General features: G+C 36.1%; 1 protein-coding gene across 1 annotated transcript in view; it reads left to right on the top strand.

Moving 5' to 3' along the window:
- PRSS12 (serine protease 12) overlaps window positions 1-25914 on the top strand; it is a 127710-nt gene that overhangs the window by 68953 nt on the left and 32843 nt on the right. Inside the window, 3 exon segments of the mRNA XM_037830550.1 lie at window positions 1031-1172; window positions 6950-7146; window positions 13560-13701. Of these exon segments, the coding sequence (XP_037686478.1) occupies window positions 1031-1172; window positions 6950-7146; window positions 13560-13701 (481 nt within the window).

Here is a 25914-nt window from a genome sequence, read left to right as displayed (position 1 = left end):
GTAGAAAGAGCTTTGGGTCAGGAAAGAAGACCTGGCTTCCTGGTCCCCAATCCCTTGTTAGGACATGTAATTTAAGCCAGAGCACTTGATCTTGTTGAGCCTCTGTTTCCTCCTCTTTCAAATGAGGATAACAGTGCTTGCTCTACTGGCCTTGTATTATTCCTGTGATGGTTAAATAAGGTAATATGTGCAACAGTCCTTTGCAAAATATAAATAAGAGATTAATAATTGTTCTGCTGTTGCTAAGAGACTTCATTAGCTTTAAAAGATCCCAGAGATTCCTGAAAAGTATGAACTTCACCCAAGGTCATGTATATGTCTCACTGGAGGGTGTTTGGATTATTTTGGGTGGAAATGGTTTTTAAATCTGCTTTTTTGGGGGATGAATTTATTGTATTGCATATCTGCTTGGAAATTCTTGACAGAATTACCCAGAAATTAACTATTTATTGAGTTGTTAAAATTCAAATTCGGTTCTGTATCATCAATGAAAGAACGAAGGAGAGAAATTGTGCCCCATTTTGTATAATTTATGAATGCCTAAGGAATAATAAATGCATTGACATGATAAATTACTCTTTAGCCAGAATAGCTTTTTCTGACTTCATATTTCAATACTTTTTCATTTGCAGCTAAAATTTTGAACTATTTCTAAAAAGTTACTGTTTTCTTTTAAAATTTAAATGACCAATATTATTCAGACTTAAAGAAATTGAAAGTTATATTAAATTTCTGAAATATTATTGAAGGCAGAGAAATGTCAATAGCTACGTTGAAACTGTATTACAATACATTTTTCTACTCAGAGAAAAGGAGTACAAACAAAATGCAAATAATATATTAGGACAAATATGCATTCCATCAAACTTCAGAAACAATTCAGTGACCTGGGGTCTTTTGAAGGCACAATCTTCATGTAAGTTCTAGGGAGAGACCTGAATATAGTGTTGTTTCTGGTGGAAAGAAAATGCTATTTTGACTTTTTGTGAGAACTGGTTTGCTTAGTCTCTCTGTCTCTTTTTCATCACAGATGGGATAATCAGACTTGCAGGTGGAAAAGACAGCCATGAGGGTCGCCTGGAAGTGTATTACAAGGGACAGTGGGGCACCGTCTGTGATGACGGCTGGACTGAACTGAATACATACGTTGTTTGCCGACTGCTGGGATTTAAGTAAGATCCGTTTATGAGGGAGCTAAATGCCAAATTATATTCTTAAAGTCTCATTTTGTCATCCCTACTTGCAATGTTTCCAATTTCTATAATATTTAAAATACAAGTCTTCTATCATCTATCTATATTCTATCTACTGTCAACTACCCACCTACCTACCATCTATATCTACCTATCTAATCTATATCTATCTCCCTATATCTATCTATCTATCTATCTATCTATCTATCTATCTATCTATGCCGTCTCTCTCATCTGTCTCTGGTGTACATCATTAAAAAACAATTATATATTCTAAGATGATGAATAAGCATCTCTTGCTCTTTTTCTCTTTTACCTTCTCTGCTGCTACCACCCTTCTTGAATAACTGGTTGAAGCCATGGGTGACTTCTAGGTCCTTTGTGTCTTTGCAAATAAGACTGTATAGTTTGAATGCTGGATTTTCTTATGAGGCATCACTGCTATTGCGTGTTGTTAGTTCTGACATCATTGTTTCTAAAATTGCAAAGAAGTCCAGTGTCAAATGCTTTGGTGTTACATTATTGCCTCTCTCAGAATGAGGTTATAATTATCACTTTTATTTGAGAAAAACAGCCCTCTTGTCATAAGATGGCTTTCAGACTCACCCTTGACCTCATTCTCTTAAAAGCTGAGTATCACCCTTTGGGAAATATATTTCATGTCACACACATAATGCATTCCAGAGTGAAGACTTCAGTGGTCGATGTAGCTGCAAATGATGTCTTTGAGTTAATATTTCAATGAGGCCCATGAATGCCTATTCTTTTTTGCTTTCAATATTTCTATGTCATGCTTGAAGTAAATATCTCCTGCTTTAAAACAACTGGCAAAATTATTCCATTTCAGCTTGAGATAGAGCTAATTGTAAGCATTCACTAAACCTTAAATATGCACCTTTATTCATGCTAGAATAAGCCTTGTTTAAACACATATTTTGAAATTTATAAAAGTAATATAAACAGAGAAAGTTTGGAAAAGAGAAAAAAGAAAAAAGTTACCCACAATTTTTCCAATCTTAAACCATCACAATTATAATTTGTGTGTATAACTTTAATCGGCTTTAGTAGTAGATGTACTTTTTGTATTCTGCTTTTCCACCTTTATATTACTATGTAGTCATAATTTTTAATAATATAGTTTATTGAATGTTTATACTATAATTTACTTAATACTTAGGTTAGTTTTAATTTTTCCTTTTATAACTCATGCTATCATTTGCAGTTGCAAATAATTTCCTAATATTTTGAATTTTCTTGGGTAATGCAATTATTACAATTCTTGGGTCAAGGGATATGACATAACAGCCAAATAAATATGGACAGTTTGTTAATAAGAATTATTTACTAAATGCCATTTCATCTTGAAGTAAAACTTTGAGTGAGAATTGTATCATTTCACAGATTTAGAGCTTCATAAATCATATTAATTATTTATGTTTATATTTTCTTCCTTATTAATGAAAACAATTGAGTGACACTGACTTTTTTATCCATATTTTATTCATTTTGTTTCACAAATCCATTCAGTTTTCCTTGCATCTACAGAGTATCAGAACTTAGTGTTCTAAAACTGTTCTCAATAATATGTGTTAAAGTTCTAAGTAATTGTTGTAGAAGGTTGTATAAGCATGTGCTACATTTACTTTTGGTTTACAGAGGACATTTCTGAAAGAGAATATTCTTTTAGTATGAGAAAGAGGGTAAACTGTTAGTTTCTTTGTACAAATGAAATTCCAAAGTAAAATAACTTCCTGTTTATCTGTCGTATAGTTGATATGGACAGATTGATAATCAGTTTGATGTATTTTGTGGAAAGATGGTGTAAGTTGAAAACAATAGCAATATGGGATTTAGTCTTTTCTATTAAAAAAAACCTTTGGATGATTAATTAAAAGTTGCACTGTTTTAATTTATTATAACAGTTCATCTTGTTAAATAAAGAAATAAGTGCATTGGAAAACAATTAGTAAAATTCATACCAGAAGGAAAAATCTCATAATATTGGTAGTGTAGAAATAATAAAAACATCCATGGAGGGAAATCATTGGTGTAAAATTTATGGGTAAGAGGGTTATTTCATAGATGCCTAGAACTGAAGTTCACTCTAAAAGGGAACTTTTAGCTCACTGATTTCTGGAGTTTTGGATTACACAGAAAAAAGAAAACAAAATTAGGTGGAAGAAGAAACAAAGTGCAGACCACTTAGTTACCAATTTTTTATTTTGCAGATCTTTTCTATTTCTACAGCATATATAGCTATTATATTTATGTCTTGATTTTTTTTGGTACAGAGTTTTACAAATCAAGTCAATTATAACACAAGTATAATTTATAAAAGCTTAAAAATTGAACTTACATAATCTATGAAAACCTAAGAAATTGTCATTATCCTCATTTTGAAAGGCTGAAATCCAACTTTTATGGGATTGGATACAGTACTTGAGGATTCACTCAACTGATAACGCAATTTTCATTTTGGAGAAGAGGGTAGTGATAAGGCCTAGAGAAGCAGATAAAATCAAATGCACTCAGATGGCTCATCAGAGGCAGACACCAATGAGTTTCCTCTTTCTGGTTCACAGTGGTCATTCCATGGCTCTGTACTGAATTCAGGAATTTGAGATTTAATCTCTTTCTGCATTCTCTTTGGTAGGTGGGTTAAACTGTAGAGCAAACACAAGAGTAAGTAAGGAAAAAGCATTAAGTATCCATTAGCTACTAGTTTGCTAATGCTGCCAGAATGCAAAACACCAGAAATGGATTGGCTTTTATAAAAGGGGGTTTATTTGGTTACACAGTTGCAATCTTAAGGCCGTAAAGTGTCCAAGGTAACACATCAGCAATCGGGTACCTTCACTGGAGGATGGCCAGTGGTGTCCGGAAAACCTCTGTTAGATGGGAAGGCACGTGGCTGGCGCCTGCTCCAAAGTTCTGGTTTCAAAATGGCTTTCTCCCAGGATGTTCCTCTATAGGCTGCAGTTCCTCAAAAATGTCACTCTTAGTTGCACTTGGGATATTTGTCCTCTCTCAGCTTCTCCGGAGCGAGAGTCTGCTTTCAACGGCTGTCTTCAAACTGTCTCTCATATGCAGCTCCTGTGCTTCCTTCAAAGTGTCCCTCTTGGCTGTGTCAGCTTGCTCCTTCTGTCTGATCTTATATTGTGCTCCAGTAATTTAACTCAGACCCACCCTGAATGGACGGGCCAACACCTCCATGGGAATTATCCAATCAGAGACATCACCCACAGTTGGGTGGGGTGCATCTCCATGGAAACACTCAAAGAATTACAATCTAATTAACACTGATATGTCTGCCCACACAAGATTACATCAAAGATAATGGCATTTGGCGAACATAATACATTCAAACTGTCACATTCCACCCCCTAGACCCCCAAATGACATTATCTTTCCATATACAAAATACATTCATCCCACAATATCACAGAAACTTAAATCATTTCAGTAACAATAGTTACATACAAGATCCCATTAAATCAGTTACAGGTGTGGTCTGTCCAAAAGCAAAATTCCCCTCTGACTGTGGACCTGTAAACTTAGAATAAGTTATGTGCTTCCACTATACAAAGGAGGGACAGTCTTAGGATAAACATTCCCATCGCCATAAGGAGAAACTGAAAGGAATACAGGGTTAACAGGACCAAAACAGTTCCTAAAACCTGCAGGACAAACTCCATTAGACTTCAAAGTCTGAGAGTCATTTACAGAATGATGTTGCATCCTTGGGGCTTCAGAGAGTGGGAATCTAACCCTTCCTAAGGGCCTTTGTGGCAGCCCTTTCCTCTCCAAACGCTTGGGTGAATGCTCCAACATAGCCACGCACTGGGGAGACCACCTTCTCGGCCCCACCCTCGTCAAACATCGGGGCAGCACCCGGATTCCCTTCCATCTCCGGGGCACACGCTCAACCCCTTCAGAACAGTGTGGTGGCAACTAGGCTCTCCCCAATTCCCTGGGAATGTGCTACACCCTCTTTGGGGCTTGGGGTGGCAGAACATTTCCTGAGCATTGAGGCAGAAGGCCCGCCCTCGACTTCCAGGGCAAACTCACCCTTTCCATGCATGTGGGCTGCTCTGCTCTCCCAGCCTGAGACCTCTTGACTCCAGACCTCAACCTCCATGGCTCTGTCTTTGAAGAAATTTTTCCTTCAATTTGTTCTTTGTCTCCTCCAGTCCAGACTGGCAACAGCTCTGTCTATAAAGATCTCACAAAAATTCTGTTGGCTTCGCATGAAGCACACAGAGGTCAAAGCTGTCAGACAATAGGACTTTCCACAAATCCTTTCTGCTTAACTCCTTTTCCAATCTTGGCTTGTACTGAAATGGTGGCTGGGTTCCATGTTTGGTTACATCCTCACGTTGGGCTGTAGCTTCTGGGATTCCACCCCCTGGAAGCCCGTAATTTTCCAAGCCATCAGCTTCTGGTTTCTTTGAACCCAAGAGCTCAGTTCTAAGTTTATCTCTCTCTGCTCGCATTTTACTGTAAGCTGCAAGGAGAAGCCAGGGTATATCCTCCACACATAGTCTGGAGATCTCCTCAGCTAATTATTCCAGGTTGTTGCTTTCAAGTTATTCCTTCCATCTGACACCAGGACTCAATTTTGCCAAATTCTCTGCCACTTTAAAACAAGGATCGCCTTTCTTCCAGTTTGCAAAGACACATTCATCATTTCTGTTCAAGGCCTCATCAGAAATATCTTTAGAGTCCATGTTTCCACAAACAGTCTCTTCAAAGCAGTTTAGGCCTTTTCTATCAAGCTCCTCACAATTCTTCCAGAATCTTCCCCTTATCCATTTAAAAAGCCATTCCAACATGTTTGGTGTTTGCAAACTCAGCAGCAAAAGCACCCCACTTCTCGGGTACCAAAATCTGTTCTAGTTTGCTAATGCTGCCAGAATGCAAAACACCAGAAATGGATTGGCTTTTATAAAAGGGGGTTTATTTGGTTACACAGTTACAATCTTAAGGTCATAAAGTGTCCAAGGTAACACATCAACAATTGGGTACCTTCACTGGAGGATGGCCAATGGCATCCGGAAAACCTCTGTTAGCTGGGAAGGCACATGGTTGGCGTCTGCTCCAAAGTTCCAGTTTCAAAATGGCTTTCTCCCAGGATGTTCCTCTCTAGGCTACAGTTCCTCAAAAAAGTCACCCTTAGTTGCACTTGGAGTATTTGTCTTCTCTCAGCTTCTCTGGAGCAAGAGTCTGCTTTCAATGGCTGTCTTCAAACTGTATTTCATCTGCAGCTCCTGTGCTTTCTTCAAAGTATCCCTCTTGGCTGTAGCAGCTTGCTCCTTCTGTCTGATCTTATATAGTGCTCCAGTAATTTAATTCAGACTCACCCTGAATGGGTGGGCTAACACCTCCATGGAAATTATCCAATCAGAGTCATTACCCACAGTTGGGTGGGTTGCATCTCCATGGAAACACTCAAAGAATTACAATCTAATTAACACTGATAGTCTGCCCACACAAGATTACATCAAAGATAATGGCATTTGGGGGACATAATACATTCAAACTGGCACAGCTACCCACTGAGTCAATCAAAAATTGTCAAGATGACCAAAATATGAGATGCAGTGAACACTGCTATTGGAACTGAGTCCTCAGTGTGGGAGAAAGAATACTTATGCTCTGAAGTCATGATATTTAATTGGATTGTTTGTTTTGTGCTTTGTGGTTTCTTGAAACAAGAGACAGCAATCATATGCAAAATGTTTATTTTCTTGCCACAGGTACGGAAAGCAAGTCTCTGCAATCGATTTTGAAGAAAGCACAGGGCCCATCTGGTTGGATGACATCAGCTGCTCTGGAAAGGAAACTAGTTTCCTTCAGTGTTCCGGGCGACCGTGGGGAAGGCACGACTGCAGCCATCGGGAAGACGTCGGAGTCGCCTGCTACCCTGGCAGAAATGGACACAGATTCTCTGTGGGTGAGAACCCATCCCAGCTTTTGAGAATCAATGATTCAGTAGCCACTGCTCCTTCCACCACCACTGGTCCAGAAAGTGAAGTATTTCTCATCTTGGCTTTTTAAAAGTCTCTTTCCCCTAACTCTATCGTTCAGTAGTTACATGCACAGAAAAATAGTCTTTTGTGACTCTCCACCAATGTTATGAAGTTTCTATCACTAGAGACTTACTTTCTTGCCCAGAGGCCTACGTTTCTCACTTAAAATGTTTATAATCACATGTCTCTGAAATGTGGAATAAAAATGCTGCAGAGCCCATTCCTCTACTCCTTGGTCACCTATTCTGATTCTTCTTTACCTTGGATTCTAATAAGCTATTAGGAAAAGAATTAAAAATTGTATGTAGCCACACCTCCTTCCCCGTGATTAATTTCTTCTTTAGTCCTGAGACCCTGTCAATCATTGCTCCCAGCCAATCCTGGTCTTGTGCTGAGCTCTTTCACGTTTTTCACTGTGTTCCTAAATGGCTCTTTCTTTGCTATCAATAATAGCCCATCTTTGTAAGATACCCTGTTATGCTAGAAACCCATCAGGGCCTTTGCTACTCTCCAGTTCCAGACTTCTTCAGATTTGTAGTGTGATAAAAGAGAACAACATTCCTCTCGCGGTCTTAAGATATTTGCAGATTAAGATGTTCTTGTGAGCAGAGGGCAACAAAACATCCTTGACAAACAGCATCTGAAGAAGAATAAATATGAATGAAAAATGTAGAGAGAAATATTCCAAAGATTTGTCAGGATGCTAGCACAGGTCTATTAAATATCTATGTATGTATTTTTTTGTCAGTGGGTACTGATGAATTGAAATAACTACAGATGCACTTTGCTTTTTACCCACTTGTATCCTCCTATTTTTAAGACAGTGAAGCTTGAGTCTTCAGGTTATAATACAACAAAACTTGTTGAATCTCACCACTGAGAACTAACCATGCATTAAATTTGTCAAAGCATATGGTTGCCAAAGCATTGTACTCTAAACTGTGAGATCATGGTGACTCACTCTTTAGCATTACTTCAAGTAGAAATACAACATTTTACTGCATCACTTGCGGGTCATATTTCCAATTTCCTTTCTTTTCATTTGTTTGCCTTCTCCTTTGTTCCCCTTCTTATGGAGGATTTACGATCCTCCCAGGATTATATAATGAATGATTGCATGTGGTTTGCTGGAAGTGGATCCTCTCAGCCTCAGATAGCAGGTATTTTGCAAAACAGGTAATCTAGTCAGGTATTCCAGGTGATAAAACACTGTGATCTGAGTTCTCTGACGGCCCATGTGGTTGAATATATCCATATGCTTAGGACAGCTCATCTTTTCAGTTCTTCTGAAAGTCTTTTTAATTCTAGGACCCTGGACATATATTTTTTTAATTAAAAAGCTAAGGGTGATAATTATTAATAAAATATATGATCATTATTATGACTCTCTTTGGTTCTAGTCTTGGTAATGTGTCTAGTACTAAAGCCATTTGTCTAAAGAACATTATATCTGAGCCAGATGTCCTTTTGGGATAGAATCATATTACCATTTATTCATTCAAAGAGATTATTACTTTCCCACGTATCAAAAAGTACTGTATATTTAAAAGAAGAGATCATGGAATAATATAAACAGCAGCATTTGAGAAACAATGGAGTTGTCTTATATCTTTGGCAGTATGATAATGAGCTGTTGGACTATGATTATTTTCAGACATTTGAACTATCACTTCTGGACCTTAATTTTAAATGTGAATGAAACTGATCTCAAAAAAATAGCTCAATAGACACTTTCTATGTTTGGGTTTGTGGTGGGTGGAATGCTCAAGAGAAATATTCTACACCAGTGAAAGTAATCCTAGTAAGAATGCTGCTAACGCCTACGTGAATTGGGAAAATTTCTGGGATGGTAATTATGCCGATTTCTCATTTTAATATCCCATTAATTCTAAAGTTGAGAGTGTGAAGACCTAGAAGAGATTTCTTTTACAGTGAACTTGTCTCATACTCAATTTTACAGTATAAACTTGGACATTTAATTCTTATTTATGCTAGATTTTAATATTTTTGTAGGAAATTATTTTCTAAAGATAATATATTAAATAAAATAAAGTTAAAGAAAATTCTACTAGAAATCAAATTTTGGGATTTATAATTAAAAATGCTATATACCTATAGGATTGTTTAGTTTTTCCATTTTACATGTATTTAAGATTTTAGAAATAAAATATGTTTTATATTATTACTGCCATAACAAGAAACTAGTGGGATGGTAACAATAGAATGGTGTTTGTCATACAATTCTCTTTTAAGCAAGGAAAATCTAATAATTTTTAAAATGAGTGGTTAAAATTTAGTTCAGAAATATTTTATGAATTGTGTTTTAAAAGCATACACTTAGGTTTTGCAAACATTTTATTTTCTAAGAAATCATTTTGTTTTTAATAAAATATTCTTGTTATTTTTTTGTTCTTTTAAAAAATTTATTGTAATATAGAACACAAAATTTCCCATTTTAAACACTTGCAAGTATACAAGTCACTAGAATTAATTTTTTTCACAATATTGTGCTACCATCACCACCCTCTGTTGAGGAAACTTTTCATCACCCCAACCGGAGATGCTGTACCTATTAGGCATTAATTTCCCATTCCCCACCTGTACCCTGGTCCCTGGAACCCAGTACTTTACTTTTTTTAAGATATGGTTTTATTGAGGTATATTCACATACCCTACAGTAATTCACAGTGTACAATCAGTTATTCACAGTACCATCATATAGCTGTGCATTCATCACCACAATCAATTTTGATCATTTTTCTTATTCCAAAAGAAATAAAAATAAAAGTAAAAATGAACACCTAAAACAGTTCACCTTCCCCCATCCTACCCTATTTTTCATTTAGTTTTTGTCCCCACTTTTCTACTCATCTGTCCATACACTGGGCAAAGGGAGTGTGAGCCACCGGGTTTTCTTAATCATACAGTCACACCATGTAAGCTACGTAGTTATGCAAACACCTCCAAGAATCAAGACTTCTGGTTTGCAGTTTGACAGTTTCAGGTATTTCCTTCTAGCTATTCCAATATGCAAAAAACTAATGAGGGATATCTATATAGTGCATAAGAATGCCCTCCAGAGTGACCTTTCGACTCCATTTGAAACCTTTTCAGCCACTGAAACTTTATTTTGTTTCATTTCACTTCCCTCTTTTGGTCAAGAAGATGTTCTCAATCCCATAATGCTGGCTCCAGGCTTATCCCCGCGAGTCAAGTCCCATGTTGCCAGGGAAATTTCCACCCCCGAGAGTTATGTCCCACAAAGAGGGGAGGGCAGTGAGTTCACTTGCCCTGTGGGCTTAGAGAGAGAGAGAGGCCACATTTGAGCAACAAAGAGGTTCTTTGGGGAAGACTCTTAGGCACAATTATAAGTAGGCTTAGCCTCTCCTTTGCAGTAACAAGCTTCATAAGGGGAAGCCCCAAGATTAAGAGCTCATGTTACTAAATTGTTAGTCCTCACAGTTTGTGAGAAAAAATATTCTTGTTTTTTAAAAACCATTTTATTTTAACAAAATCCTTATTTCTGTAGTTCAGGAAAAACTAACATAAAGCTATTAGACTGGAGCATGGAGGTCTAATTCCATGTACAAATATTGTCTTAATTTGGGGCCAAAGATCCAAAGATGTAAAAATTGAAAATTGTAAGAAAATAGTTTCATCCATTTGAATTTGGTTTTTGAGGATCACTTTTTTGCATTTATTGTCTTTCAAAGAACCCCCAAAGTTGATACAGTTATAAGAAATGTAAAGTTTCAAAAACACTATTTTATGACATAGCTAATTTTAGCTAATACCAAGCAGTGCATGGACTAGGCATTCAATAAATATTTGTCGATAGAATGAATCCTACAAATGCCAATAATATACTACTTAAGAAGGGAATGGAAAATGGAAGGGATATGAACTTTACTTATGAAACTGTTATTGCCAAGCACAGTATTAAAGACTATTTACATTAGTTGTTTCTCTTAAAACTTAAAAGAAAGGGAGGAAATAACCATTTTTTTTTGATTACCCATCTGTTTTAGGAAATGGACTAGGCATTTTTTTCTTTTATTGCCAGCAACTTTACCTGGATGAGTATTATTAAAAAAAATTCTTAACATTCATATGTTTTAGTTTTCCGGATGTAAATTCTTGACCATTTACATTTAATATGGATACACCTTAAGCAAAAATGTGGATGGAACTGGCATCAGTCAAGGGCCTTTTGGTTATGACTAATAGAAACCATTAGAGCTAATTTAAGGGGAAAAAAAGATATTGAAGTAGCTTGTGAAGCTAAGTACAGCTAAGCTTTATGAGGTCATGGAACTAGGATCAGGAAAGCCAACCAGAATCCCAGTTGAATGGTCCCTTTGTTTGCTACATCTGCTTTATTCGTGTGTCCCTTGGCAAGCTGGCTTTCTTGGTTTGGTCTTGATGCCTTTCAGTTCCCATTTATGTCACCTCAGTTTGAGCTAATAGCCAAGACTGATAGACCTTTCAGTCCCAACTCCAATTTTCAAAAAGAGAAAGTTACATTGGCCTAGAATTGATTGGGAATCCATTCTGGTCTAATAAAGTGTGAACAGTGGAACAAAGTCACATTGGGAGCTGTGGACCTCTCTGTGAATGAGGGGTCATCAGGAGCTGGTCAGACACCTCAAAAGGTGTCTCCAATTGAATGATACTGCAAAATACTCAGTCAACCATAGATGAATAAGTGAAAACAGTATTAGTGACATGTAGTTTTAAAATTGTTGAACATAAGAGTTAGGAGTACCATGAAGATAATTAGTATACATTTAGAAGAGCACCTGGCTCATGAAAAGCATGAGTTATGTGTTTGCTATTGTTACACAGACTTCCTTCCTCATTCTGTTAGAAATGAGTGAGTTTAGGTAACTTAATCAAGGTCATAAAGAAGTTATTTGGCAAATTATAATTCCAATTGCCTTTTAGTTTAGTGATGTCTGACTATATTAATAATCGCTAATGTTTATTGACTGCTTACTCTGTGCCATGCCCTTCTTTAAAAAAATTGCAAATATCCTATTTAACTCTCACAACAACACCGTTAGGTACCTACAATTATTATACCCATTTTTCTACGTGAAGAAATTGAGGCATGTTGAGGTTAAGTCACTAGCATGAAGTCTTCTGTTGAGTAGTGGATCTGGGATTTGATCCCAGGTGGCCCAGTTCTGGGACATCCACTCTTTAGCTGTTTTGCTCTAGTAAATTTACTGTTCTGTCCATGACTCAAGGATCGTCAGGGATTGAAACCAGGGAGCCAAAAGCTCTGGGGGCAACAAAGAGGGATGGAGAAGTAAAAATGTGTCAGAGGAATAAAAGTAGGATATGTCCATCTTGCCAGCAGTATCTCCTTTCAGTTAACAAATGTCAACATAGTAATTTCAGTTTAAGTCAGTATGGTTGACAAACATTTATCAAATGATGTTTTGTTCATTAGCTGCCTACTTCCACCTCCTTAGTGGCTCAAGAGGCATGGTTCTCCTGATATTTTAACCATGCTCCATTATATTGCCTAAATCCTGACCAGTAAGTTTCGGGGATCCTGAAACTCAAGATCTAGGGAATCAAAGTATGCAAACCACAGTTAGGTGTTGATAGAGTATTGGAAACTGCAAATCACTTCACTTGCATAATTGAGATAAAACTCAATTTGCCAGAGATCAGTTTTTCAACTTTTACACCTTATTAATGTTTGTGGCTTAAGCACTTCCTTTGGAATCAGTTTTAAATGCAAATGTCGTTGTTAGATGCCTTTCCTTTTTTTTTTTTTTTTTAATTCTCCTTCACAGGTATTAGATGATTCGAGTTACCTGTACAGGCCAAGGGTATATCATTTTATTCCCTTCTAAAACTCTTAGCTTTGGAGTCTAAGTATCTGGTTATGATCACAGATAAGTGAACAGGCATAAAATAAAAATAACTGTAAGTTGATGTTATTTTACTGTTTTGAAGTTAGTGTTAATAAAATAATTCATACTTTTACAGTACTATGAAATTCATTTATTCATTCTTTATTCACTCAACATTCATTCTTTATTCATTCAACAAACTATTACATGCCTTCTACGTTCCAGGCACTATTCTGAGTGCTGGGGATGCAAAATTAAGCATCATGGGCACTTTGACCTCAAGGCTTCAAAAGATACCACAAAAATGGATATAATTCTTTATTGTTAGCTTTTCTCTCCCTCAAAAACAGAATTTCCCAGCTGATTTTACAGCTATTTTATTTATAAAAAGTCATTGCATTTTCTAAAGTCTCATGCTTTAGAATCATTTTGATTGTTTAGCTTTTCTAATACTTTGAATCATGGTTTAGGTTTTCCCATCAGACTAATGGATGGAGAAAATAAGAAAGAAGGACGAGTGGAAGTTTTTATCAATGGCCAGTGGGGAACGATTTGTGATGATGGATGGACTGATAAGGATGCAGCTGTGATCTGTAGACAGCTTGGCTACAAGTAAGGAAAACCTAATTGGTTGGGATGGTTCCTTGATAAACATTTTTGATTTTTTAGGCTTCTTCAAATGAGCTACTTTAAACTTATAATTAATTTCTATTATTCAATTAAAAATACCAGCAGCATGGTGGTTTGATTAAGAATTATAAAGAGGTACTAAGTAAAGTGTATTTAAATTTTTCTGTCATCTCATAAGAAATATACAGTATGTTACCTAAAAAACTAATAAAATAGCCTAATAACTCTGACTGTACGTAATGCTGCTTCCCTTAACCAGAGGTGTTCACCTTTTTTTCTGTGATTTATGTTATGCAACTGTAGCCTTTTAAGGGAACCAATAGTTACTGAAATTATGCTTTTGTCTACTTTCTGAGCATATGAAAGAAATAGAATGGGGAAATTTAGATGGGAATAAATTTTTAGAATTGAAGTACTGTTTATTATCAAGGAGTTTGAAAGCCACTGCTTATATACCATATGTTCCTGGAAGTTCTTCAGTCCTTATGGATCGATAGACCTGGGTACCAGGAAAGCCACTGGGTTGCCATGAATCTTCTTTTGATTTCCTCAAAACATATTTTTAGGCTACCTGTCTTTTAACTCCAGGAAATAGTGGAGTGTGAAGCAGTGCGTAAGCATTCTCAATTCTTTCCCCACCTCAGCCCAAATTTGAAAGGTCAGACTTTAGGATAGAATAAAAAATATTAAAGAATTGAGGGGTTAAAAAATCTGTTGATAGTGAGTAATCAGCAATGGCCTATCAATAATTTTCTCTCTCCTTCCCTCTGTTCTCTTCTTCCTTTCTTCTTTCCTTCCTCTCTCTCTTTTTTTCTTTCAACTTCATCAAAAAGAACAAGTTTAAAATATGTTTTGTCTTCCTGATCATCTTTTTCCCTCTGAAAAGACTTTTGTGACTGATTTATAAATTTGAGAAGGCTTGGAATGGGGTGGAGAAACGTGCAGATAACATGTTTTGGGCTTCTATCCTTTCTGTTTTCTGGTCTGGATTTTGAGCTCCTCCTTTGGGTGTATCTTAACTTAGAACCACTTTCATCAGCAGGAGGAAGCCCCTCCCTCAGATTTATTGTTTATGTTACATAAATGATCATACTTCTAGTTGTCCTCCGGGGCTCAGTTTAAAACACTGAGGTTCTGTGTCTTTCACCTCCTGAAGACTGAGGCTGGACAGACTAGTGGTGGCTGCAGATGGCTGTGAAGTTCACTGTGCTCAGAGCCCTAAAAACAGCCCTTCGGTGGCTCAAGCCAGAACTTGGCCATGCTACAGCTCCTCTAGCCTGCGGCCTTGACTCCAGCTTCTGTGGCAGCTGAGCCTAGTCTGAGGCAAGTGGGAGTGGCATCAGGAGTCCTCCAAATCATTTTGTAAAGAAATTGGAAAGGAAGAAGTAAAACTTTCACTATTTGCAGATGACATGATCCTAAACCTAGAAAGTCCTGAAAAATCTATAGCAAAGCTACTAGAGCTAATAAACAAGTTCAGCAAAGTGGTAGGATACAAGATTAACATGCAAAAATCAGTAGGGTTTCTACACACTAGTAATGAGAAATCTGAGGAGGAAATCAAGAAAAAAAAATCCATTTACATTAGAAACTAAAAGAGTCAAATACCTAGGAATAAATTTAACCAAAGACGTAAAGGACTTGTGTACAGAAAACTATAAAACATTGCTGAAAGAAATCAAAGAAGACCTATATAAATGGAGGGGCATTCCGTGTTCGTGGCCTGGAAGACTAAATATTATTAAGATGTTAATTCCATCCAAATTGATTTATAGATTCAATGCAAGTCCAATCAAAATTCTAACATCCTACTTCACAGAAATGGAAAAGCCAATCATCAAATTTATTTGGAAAGGTAAGGAGCCCCAAATAGCCGAAACATCTTGAAAATGAAGAACAAAGTTGGAGGACTCATACTTCCTAACTTCAGAGCATATTACAAAGCTACAGTGGTAAAAATAGCATGGTACTGTTCTGAAGATAAGATATATTGACCAATGGAATCAAATTGAGAGTTCAGAAATAGACCCTTGCATCTATGGCCAATTGATATTTGAAAGGTTGCCAAGCCCACTTAACTGGGACAGAATAGTCTCTGCAACAAACATTGTTGGGAGAACTGATTATCCATTTGCAAAAGAATGAAAGAGGACCCCTATCTCACACCTTATACAAAAATTAACTCAAAATGAATCAAAGACCTAAATATAAGAACCAGCACCATAAAACTCCTAGAAGAAAATGTAAGGAAGCATCTTCAAGATCTTGTGGCAGGCAATAGTTTCTTAGACTTTATATCCAATGCACAAGCAATAAAAGAAAAAAATAGATAATGGGACCTTTCCCAAATTAAAAACTTTGCACCTCAAAGGACTGTCAAGAAAATGAAAAGGCAGCCTACTTGTGCTGGTCTGAATCTATTACGTACCCCAGAAAAGCCTATGTTCTTTTAATCCAATCTCAGGGGGAGGGGGGCAGACCTATTGTGGGTAGGACCTTTTGAATAGGTTGTTTCCATGGAGATGTGACCCCGCCCATTCAAGGTAGGTCTTAATCCCCTTGCTGGAGTCCTTTATGAGAGGATAAAAGACAGAAGCCCAGAGACATTTTGGAGAAGGCCATGGAAACCAGAAGTAGAACCCAAGACAGAGGACCAGCAGACATTGCCATGTGCCTTCCCATGTGACATAGGAACCCCATATGCCATCGGTCTTTCTTCAGAGACAGTAACTACCTACTGTTGCCTTAATTTCAACATTTTCATGGCCTTAGAGCTGTAAATTTGCAATAATAAATACCCATTGGAAATAACAACCTATTTCTGGTATACTGCATTCCAGCAGATTTAGCAAACTGAAACACTACTCCAATGGGAGAAAATATTTGGTAACCACATATTCAGTAAGGGTTTAATATCCAGTGTATATAAAGAAATCCTACAGCTCAACAATAAAATCACAAACAGCCCAATTTAAAAATGTGCTGAAGACTTGATTAGGTATTTTTCCAGAGGAATACAAATGGCTAAAAAGCCCTTGAAAATATGTTCAACATCAGTAACTATTAGAAAAATGCAAGTCAAAACCATGAGATATCATTTCACACCTCCTAGAATGGCCACTATTAATTAAACAGAAAACTGCAAGTGCTGGAGAGGATGTGGAAAAATAGGAACACTCATTCACTCTGATGGGAATGTAGAATGGCTGTCGAAGACAGTTTGGTGGTTCCTCAGGAAGCTAGATATAGAATTGCCCATATGATCCAGCAATCTCACTGCTAGGTATATACCGTGAAGAACTGAAAGGAGGGACTCAGACATTTGCACATCGATGTTTACAACAGCATTGTTCACAATTGCCAAAAGATGGAAACAACCCAAGTTGTTTCCAAAGAATGGATAAACAAAATAAGGCATATACATGATAGAATATTATTCAGCTGTAAAAAGAAATGAAGTCCTAATGTATGTGACAACATGGATGAACCTTGAGGACACTATGTTGAGTGAAATAAGCCAGACACTAAAGGACAAATAATTGTATGCTTTCACTGATATGAACTAATTATAATATGCAAACTCATAAAGTTAGAATCTAGAATAGGATACCAGGGGATAGAATGGGGAGTAGATAATGGTGATTTGATGCTTAATTTGTGCAGAATTTCTATTTAGGTTGATTGTAAATGTTTGGAATTGGATAGTGGTGATGGTAGCACATTATTGTGACTGTAATTAACAGTGCTGAATTATGTTTGTGAATGTAGTTGAAAGGGGAAGTTTTGGGTCATGTATGTTACTAGAAGGAAAGTTAGAAGATAAAACATGGGACTCTATAACACAGTGAACCCTGTTGTTTACAATGGACTGTGGTTAATAGAACAAATATAAGAATATTTTTTCATGAATTATAATAAATATGTTAAGATGTTAATAATGGGGTGGTATTTGGGGAAAAATATACTTAATGTAAACTATGGACTATAGTTAACAGGAATATTTTAATATTCTTTCCCCAGTTGTAACTGAGGTACCACAGTAATGTAAAGTGTCAGCAATAGTGGGGTATATGGGAATGTTGTATTTTTTACATGACTTTTCTGTAAACCTACAACTTCTCTAATTAGGAAAAAAAAAACAAAAATTAAAAAAAAAACATTATGCTAACTGAAAGTAGGCAGAAAGTACTACATTGTATGATTCTACTTATATAAAATGTAAATATAAATAAATTTATAGAGACAAGTAAATTAATGGTTATGTAGGGGGAAGAATAGAGGGACTGAAAGGTTACTAACTAAAGGAGTATGGAGGTTTTTCTTTTTGGAGTAGTGAAATGTTCTAAAATTCATATGGTGATGAATGCACAACTTTGTGATTATAGTAAAAGTCATTAATTGTACACTTTGGAAGGATTGTATGGTATGTGAATATATCTCAATAAAACTGCTTTAAAAAATAAAAAAGGCCCATGCCTTATTTAATAGAAATTTCAGAGATCTGTCCCCGAGCCAGCTATATCATGTTTAAGAATTAGTCTTTGGAAACATTGAGAATCAAAATAGCATTTTCCTAATGGGAAAAAACGGAAATGAATAAAAACCAGGTAATGTGAATGGTAACTCATGTAGATATGCTTAAAGTGCACAGAAAAGTAAAAGGCATTATTTGATGATGTATTAACTAATATCTGACTAAGTCTAGCATATAAGCATATTGTCTTAGTAGAGATAGAAGGTATTGAGATCAGTTAAATTTCTTTAGATATATTAAATAGCTATGATGGAAATTCCATTCTGTTTGAACTTTGTGTAAGTCCATTAGTACATGTTTCAGTATGACATTGTTCTTGTACTGCATATTTATTAGAGCAGAATCCCTTAAAAGAAATTAAAAAATGATTTATTCTCACTGTTTCAGTAGACATCTAAAATTAAGCATATCTAATTTTTATGTTACATTTAAATAGATTCAAAGGATTTAGTTTGTGGCATATTTGTATATGACATCTCAAAATAAAAGTTACATTCCCTTAATTATATCCAGCAGAATATAAATATCATAGTGATTTGATACTTTCACCATCATTCACTTAAAAAACACATGAACAAGGTCTTCTGTGACCTTCAGAAATTTTATAGAGTTTATTTTTCTCCTTAAAATTTTATTAAAAAATTTTCTTCTGCTATAGAATCCCAATGTAATATATGATTGGGCCTTAAAATATGTGTGTGTGTGTATATGTGTGTACAAAGAGAAAGAAATTAATTCTTCTACCAAGTTCCTCTCTGGATGTTATGTTTTTTAGTGCATAATGGATTAAAAAACAACAAAATAAAATTTGATAAATAATTGTAAAAAATAGAAAATAAAACTTTACCAAAACTGCCACTTTTTAATTAGACAGATGGATTGGGTCTATGGCTTTTGGAACAATGGAGGCTTCACTAATATATACTTTACATTGTTCTTTTGCACATTTTAGAGGTTTTTAAACCTTGGAGCAATGCACTGTTGTAGGATTGGGGATTTGTAGCCTTTCTCTGTGACAGGGGAGAGGGAAATTTTGAAAGGGAAAGTGATCTTGATTTCAGCAAGATCAGTTTTAGGAAAGAATACACATGAAATTTGAGGATCTGAAAATTGATTCCCTTACAGTCCCTGTATTCCTTGGAAAGTTGTCATCTCTTCACAGAAGTATACCCAATTTGACGACTATTAGAGCTTATTGTCTCATTGAAATCCCAGCTACCAATTACTGGATATCTGTAGCCAGGTAGGAAGTCCCTTCCCTTTCTTTAACTTTATTCAATTATACATTTTCTTAAATTATTTTCTACTTGTTTAGATGTCTAACATGGTGCATTTTTTTTTTTTTTTTAGTTTGTAAATTGCTAAATTGTTAAGATATCCCTTTGTTTTATTTAATAAATCTAATTTTATTTTTTGCATGCTTACTTTTATCTGTCTAATTTTATGCTACCTGCTTATCATGCTTTGTCTGTGTAACCTTTTGGTTTTTGATTTGCAAGATCAATCCAATTTTCTGTTTTCTTTGTTTTCTCTAGTGGAAATAGGAAGTTCAGTATCCTATAATTATTTTACTAATAGTTTTCTTTATATTTTTAGCAAAGATAATGAAAATTTATTTTTTTACCATTTCAAAAATTATTACCTGTTACTTCCCCTTCCTGAAGAAGACCAAGACATTTAGCATACTGTTATTTACTGACTACCTTCACCCACTCTCATACCCAGGACTGATGGGAATCATCTGGAATTTTGATTTCAGAATACCATTAATTTTTTTTTTTTTTTTTAAATTCAGTTTTATTGAAATATATTCACAAACCATACAGTCATCCATGGTATACAATCAACTGTTCACAGTATGATCATATAGTTATGCGTTCATCACCACAATCTATTTCTGAACATTTTCCTTACATCAGAAAGAATCAGAATAAGAATAAAAAATAAAAGTGAAAAGAGAATACCCAAACCATCCCCCCATCCCACCCTATTTGTCATTTAGTTTTTACTCCCATTTTTCTACTGATTTTTTTTCAATTTTTTAACTTTGTTTATCAAAAAATTAAAAACAAACAGGCAAACAACAACCAATAAAACCCCACAACATTTCAAACAAAGCAATGGATTAAGGAAAACAAATAACCTAAAATAACTACTTTGCTTCCAATATGTTCCTACCATACCCCAAGAAAATTAATAAACCATGTCCAAACAGAGGAGTAAGAAAAACAAATAATCTAAAATAACTACATTGCTTCCAACATGTTCCTACCATACCCCAAGAAAATTAACAAGCCCTGAGAAAACAAAGGAATAAGAGAAAAAAAAAAACCTAAAATAACTCTATTGCTTCCAACATGATCTTACTATATCCAAGAAAGTTTACAAACCATAATCATTCCTGAGCATTCCCATAACATTGAGATTACCCTCCATAGTTTATCTGTTCTTATTAGATTATCATTCCCCCTCCACTAATTGGTATCTCTAGGTCCCCTACATTCTACAGTATAAAACATTGTACATTTTTCACAGAATTCACATTAGTGGTAACATACAATATCTCTCTTTTTGTGCCTGGCTTATTTTGCTCAGCATTATGTCTTTTTTTTTTTTTTTTTTTTTTTAATCTTCATTTTATTGAGATATATTCATATACCACGCAGTCATACAAAACAAATCGTACTTTCGATTGTTCACAGTACCATTACATAGTTGTACATTCATCATCCAAATCAATCCCTGACACCTTCATTAGCACACACACAAGAATAACAAGAATAATAATTAGAGTGAAAAAGAGCAATTGAAGTAAAAAAGAACACTGGGTACCTTTGTCTGTTTCCTTCCCCTATTTTTCTACTCATCCATCCATAAACTAGACAAAGTGGAGTGTGGTCCTTATGGCTTTCCCAATCCCCTTGTCACCCCTCATAAGCTACATTTTTATACACTGTCTTCGAGATTCATGGGTTCTGGGTTGTAGTTTGATAGTTTCAGGTATCCACCACCAGCTACCCCAATTCTTTAGAACCTAAAAAGGGTTGTCTAAAGTGTGCGTAAGAGTGCCCACCAAAGTGACCTCTCGGCTCCTTTTGGATTCTCTCTGCCACTGAAGCTTATTTCATTTCCTTTCACATCCCCCTTTTGGTCAAGAAGATGTTCTCCGTCCCATGATGCCAGGTCTACATTCCTCCCCGGGAGTCATATTCCACGTTGCCAGGGAGATTCACTCCCCTGGGTGTCTGATCCCACGTAGGGGGGAGGGCAGTGATTTCACCTTTCAAGTTGGCTTAGCTAGAGAGACAGGGCCACATCTGAGCAACAAAGAGGCATTCGGGAGGAGGCTCTTAGGCACAACCATAGGGAGGCCTAGCCTCTCCTTTGCAGCAACCGTCTTCCCAGGGGTAAAATCTGTGGTAGAGGGCTCAACCCATCAAACCACCAGTCCCCTATGTCTGTGGTCATGTTAGCAACCATGGAGGTGGGGTAGGCGAATACCCCTGCATTCTCCACAGGCTCCTCAAGGGAGCACTACATCTTTTTTTTTCCCTTGTTTTTCTTTCTTTTTTTTTTTTTTTTAACTTTCCCTTCTTTTTTAAATCAACTGTATGAAAAAAAAAGTTAAAAAGAAAACAAACATACAATAAAAGAACATTTCAAAGAGACCATAACAAGGGAGTAAGAAAAAGACAACTAACATAAGATAACTGCTTAACTTCCAACATGTTCCTACTTTACCCCAAGAAAGTTACCTAATATAGCAACATTTCTGTGAACTTGCTCCTACTATATCCATCAGAAATTAACAGACCATAGTCATTCCTGGGCATCCCCAGAACGTTAAATAGCTTATCTGTTCTTCTTGGATTATTGTTCCCCCTTCCTTAATTGCTCTCTATTGCTAGTTCCCCTACATTCTACATTATAAACCATTTGTTTTACATTTTTCAAAGTTCACATTAGTGGTAGCATATAATATTTCTCTTTTTGTGCCTGGCTTATTTTGCTCAGCATTATGTCTTCAAGGTTCATCCATGTTGTCATATGTTTCACGAGATCGTTCCTTCTTACTGCCGTGTAGTATTCCATCGTGTGTATATACCACATTTTATTTATCCACTCATCTGTTGAAGGACATTTGGGTTGTTTCCATCTTTTGGCAATTGTGAATCATGCTGCTATGAACATTGGCGTGCAGATATCTGTTCGTGTCACTGCTTTCCGATCTTCCGGGTATATACCGAGAAGTGCAATCGCTGGATCGAAGGGTAACTCTATATCTAGTTTTCTAAGGAACTGCCAGACTGACTTCCAGAGTGGCTGAACCATTATACAGTCCCACCAACAGTGAATAAGAGTTCCAATTTCTCCACATCCCCTCCAGCATTTGTAGTTTCCTGTTTGTTTAATGGCAGCCATTCTAATTGGTGTTAGATGGTATCTCATTGTGGTCTTAATTTGCATCTCTCTAATAGCTAGTGAAGCTGAACATTTTTCATGTGTTTCTTGGCCATTTGTATTTCCTCTTCAGAGAACTGTCTTTTCATATCTTTTGCCCATTTTATAATTGGGCCGACTGTACTATTGTCATTGAGTTGTAGGATTTCTTTATATATGCAAGATATCAGTCTTTTGTCAGATACATGGTTTCCAAAAATTTTTTCCCATTGAGTTGGCTGCCTCTTTACCTTTTTGACAAATTCCTTTGAGGTGCAGAAACTTCTAAGCTTGAGGAGTTCCCATTTATCTATTTTCTCTTTTGTTGCTTGTGCTTTGGGTGTAAAGTCTAGGAAGTGGCCGCCTAATACAAGGTCTTGAAGATGTTTTCCTACATTATCTTCTAGGAGTTTTATGGTACTTTCTTTTATATTGAGATCTTTGGTCCATTTTGAGTTAATTTTTGTGTAGGGGGTGAGGTAGGGGTCCTCTTTCATTCTTTTGGATATGGATATCCAACTCTCCTAGCCCCATTTGTTGAAAAGACCATTATGACTCAGTTCAGTGACTTTGGGGGCCTTATCAAAGATCAGTAGGCCATAGATCTGAGGGTCTATCTCTGAATTCTCAATTCGATTCCATTGATCTATATGTCTATCTTTGTGCCAGTACCATGCTGTTTTGGCAATTGTGGCTTTATAATAAGCTTCAAAGTCAGGGAGTGTAAGTCCTCCCACTTCATTTTTCTTTTTTAGAGTGTCTTTAGCAATTCGAGGCATCTTCCCTTTCCAAATAAATTTGATAACTAGCTTTTCCAAGTCTGCAAAGTAGGTTGTTGGAATTTTGATTGGGATTGCATTGAATCTGTAGATGAGTTTGGGTAGAATTGACATCTTAATGACATTTAGTCTTCCTATCCATGAACATGGAATATTTTTCCATCTTTTAAAGTCCCCTTCTATTTCTTTTAGTAGAGTTATGTAGTTTTCTTTGTATAGGTCTTTTACATCTTTGGTTAAGTTGATTCCTAGGTACTTGATTTTTTTAGTTGCTATTGAAAATGGTATCTTTTTCTTGAGTGTCTCTTCAGTTTGTTCATTTCTAGCATATAGAAACATTACTGACTTATGTGCATTAACCTTGTATCCCGCTACTTTGCTAAATTTGTTTATTAGCTCTAGTAGCTGTATCGTCGATTTCTCAGGGTTTTCTAGATATAAGATCATATCATCTGCAAACAATGACAGTTTGACTTCTTCTTTTCCAATTTGGATGCCTTTTATTTCTTTGTCTTGCCGGATTGCCCTGGCTAGCACTTCCAGCACAATGTTGAATAACAGTGGTGATAGCGGGCATCCTTGTCTTGTTCCTGATCTTAGAGGGAAGGCTTTCAGTCTCTCACCATTGAGTACTATGCTGGCTGTGGGTTTTTCATATATGCTCTTTATCATGTTGAGGAAGTTTCCTTCAATTCCTACCTTTTGAAGTGTTTTTATCAAAAAGGGATGTTGGATTTTGTCAAATGCTTTTTCAGCATCTATTGAGATGATCAATTGATTTTTCCCTTTTGAGTTGTTAATGTGTTGTAATACATTGATTGATTTTCTTATGTTGAACCATCCTTGCATGCCTGGAATAAACCCCACTTGGTCATGGTGTATGATTTTTTTAATGTGTCTTTGGATTCCATTTGCAAGTATTTTGTTGAGGATTTTTGCATCGATATTCATTAGGGAGATTGGCCGGTAGTTTTCCTTTTTTGTAACATCTTTGCCTGGTTTTGGTATTAGATTGATGTTAGCTTCATAAAATGAGTTAGGTAGTGTTCCATTTTCTTCAATGTTTTGAAAGAGTTTGAGTAAGATTGGTGTCAGTTCTTTCTGGAAAGTTTGGTAGAATTCCCCTGTGAAGGCATCTGGCCCTGGGCATTTATTTGTGGGAAGATTTTTGATGACTGATTGGATCTCTTTGCTTGTGATGGGTTGGTTGAGGTCTTCTATTTCTTCTCTGGTCAGTCTAGGTTGTTCATATGTTTCCAGGAAATTGTCCATTTCCTCTACATTATCCAGTTTGTTGCCATACAGTTGTTCATAGTATCCTCTTATAATTTTTTTAATTTCTTCAGGATCTGCAGTTATGTCACCTTTTTCATTCATTATTTTGTTTATATGTGTCTTCTCTCTTTTTGATTTTGTCAGTCTAGCTAGGGGCTTGTCAATCTTGTTGATCTTCTCAAAGAACCAACTTTTGGTGATATTTATCCTCTCTGTTGTTTTTTTGTTCTCTATGTCATTTATTTCTGCTTTAATCCTTGTTATTTCTTTTCTTGTACTTGGTTTAGGATTGGTTTGCTGTTCATTTTCTAGCTTCTTCAGTTGATCCATTAGTTCTTTGATTTTGGCTCTTTCTTCCTTTTTAATATATGGTTTAGTGCTATAAATTTCCCCCTTAGCACTGCTTTTGCTGCATCCCATAGGTTTTGGTATGTTGTGTTCTCATTTTCATTCGTCTCTATATATTTAGCAATTTCTCTTGCTATTTCTTCTTTAACCCACTGATTGTTTAGGAGTGTGTTGTTTAACCTCCAGGTATTTGTGAATTTTCTAAGTCTCTGATGGTTATTGACTTCTAATTGTATTCCATTGTGGTCAGAGAATGTGCTTTGAATAATTTCAATCTTTTTAAATTTATTGAGGCTTGTTTTATGTCCCAGCATATGATCTATTCTGGAGAAAGTTCCGTGAGCACTAGAAAAGTATGTGTATCCTGGTGATTTGGGATGTAATGTCCTGTATATGTCTGTTAAATCTAATTCATTTATCAGATTGTTTAGGTTTTCAATTTCCTTATTGGTCTTCTGTCTGGTTGATCTATCTATAGGAGAGAGTGATGTGTTGAAGTCTCCCACAATTATTGTGGAAACTTCAATTGCTTCCTTTAGTTTTGCCAGTGTTTCTCTCATGTATTTTGTGGCACCTTGGTTGGGTGCATAGACATTTACGATTGTTATTTCTTCTTGCTGAATTGCCCCTTTTATTAGTACGTAGTGGCCTTCTTTGTCTCTCAAAACATCCCTGCATTTGAAGTCTATTTTATCTGAGATTAATATTGCTACACCTGCTTTCTTTTGGCTGTAGCTTGCATGAAATATTTTTTTTCCATCCTTTCACTTTCAGTTTCTTTGTGTCCCTGTGTCTAAGATGAGTCTCTTGTATGCAACA

This window comes from Choloepus didactylus, chromosome 3 (assembly GCF_015220235.1).
Source record: "Choloepus didactylus isolate mChoDid1 chromosome 3, mChoDid1.pri, whole genome shotgun sequence".
Lineage (NCBI taxonomy): Eukaryota > Metazoa > Chordata > Mammalia > Pilosa > Megalonychidae > Choloepus > Choloepus didactylus.
The sequence above is the reverse complement of the archived record's forward strand: the minus strand, read 5'-3'. Positions and strand labels throughout refer to the sequence as shown.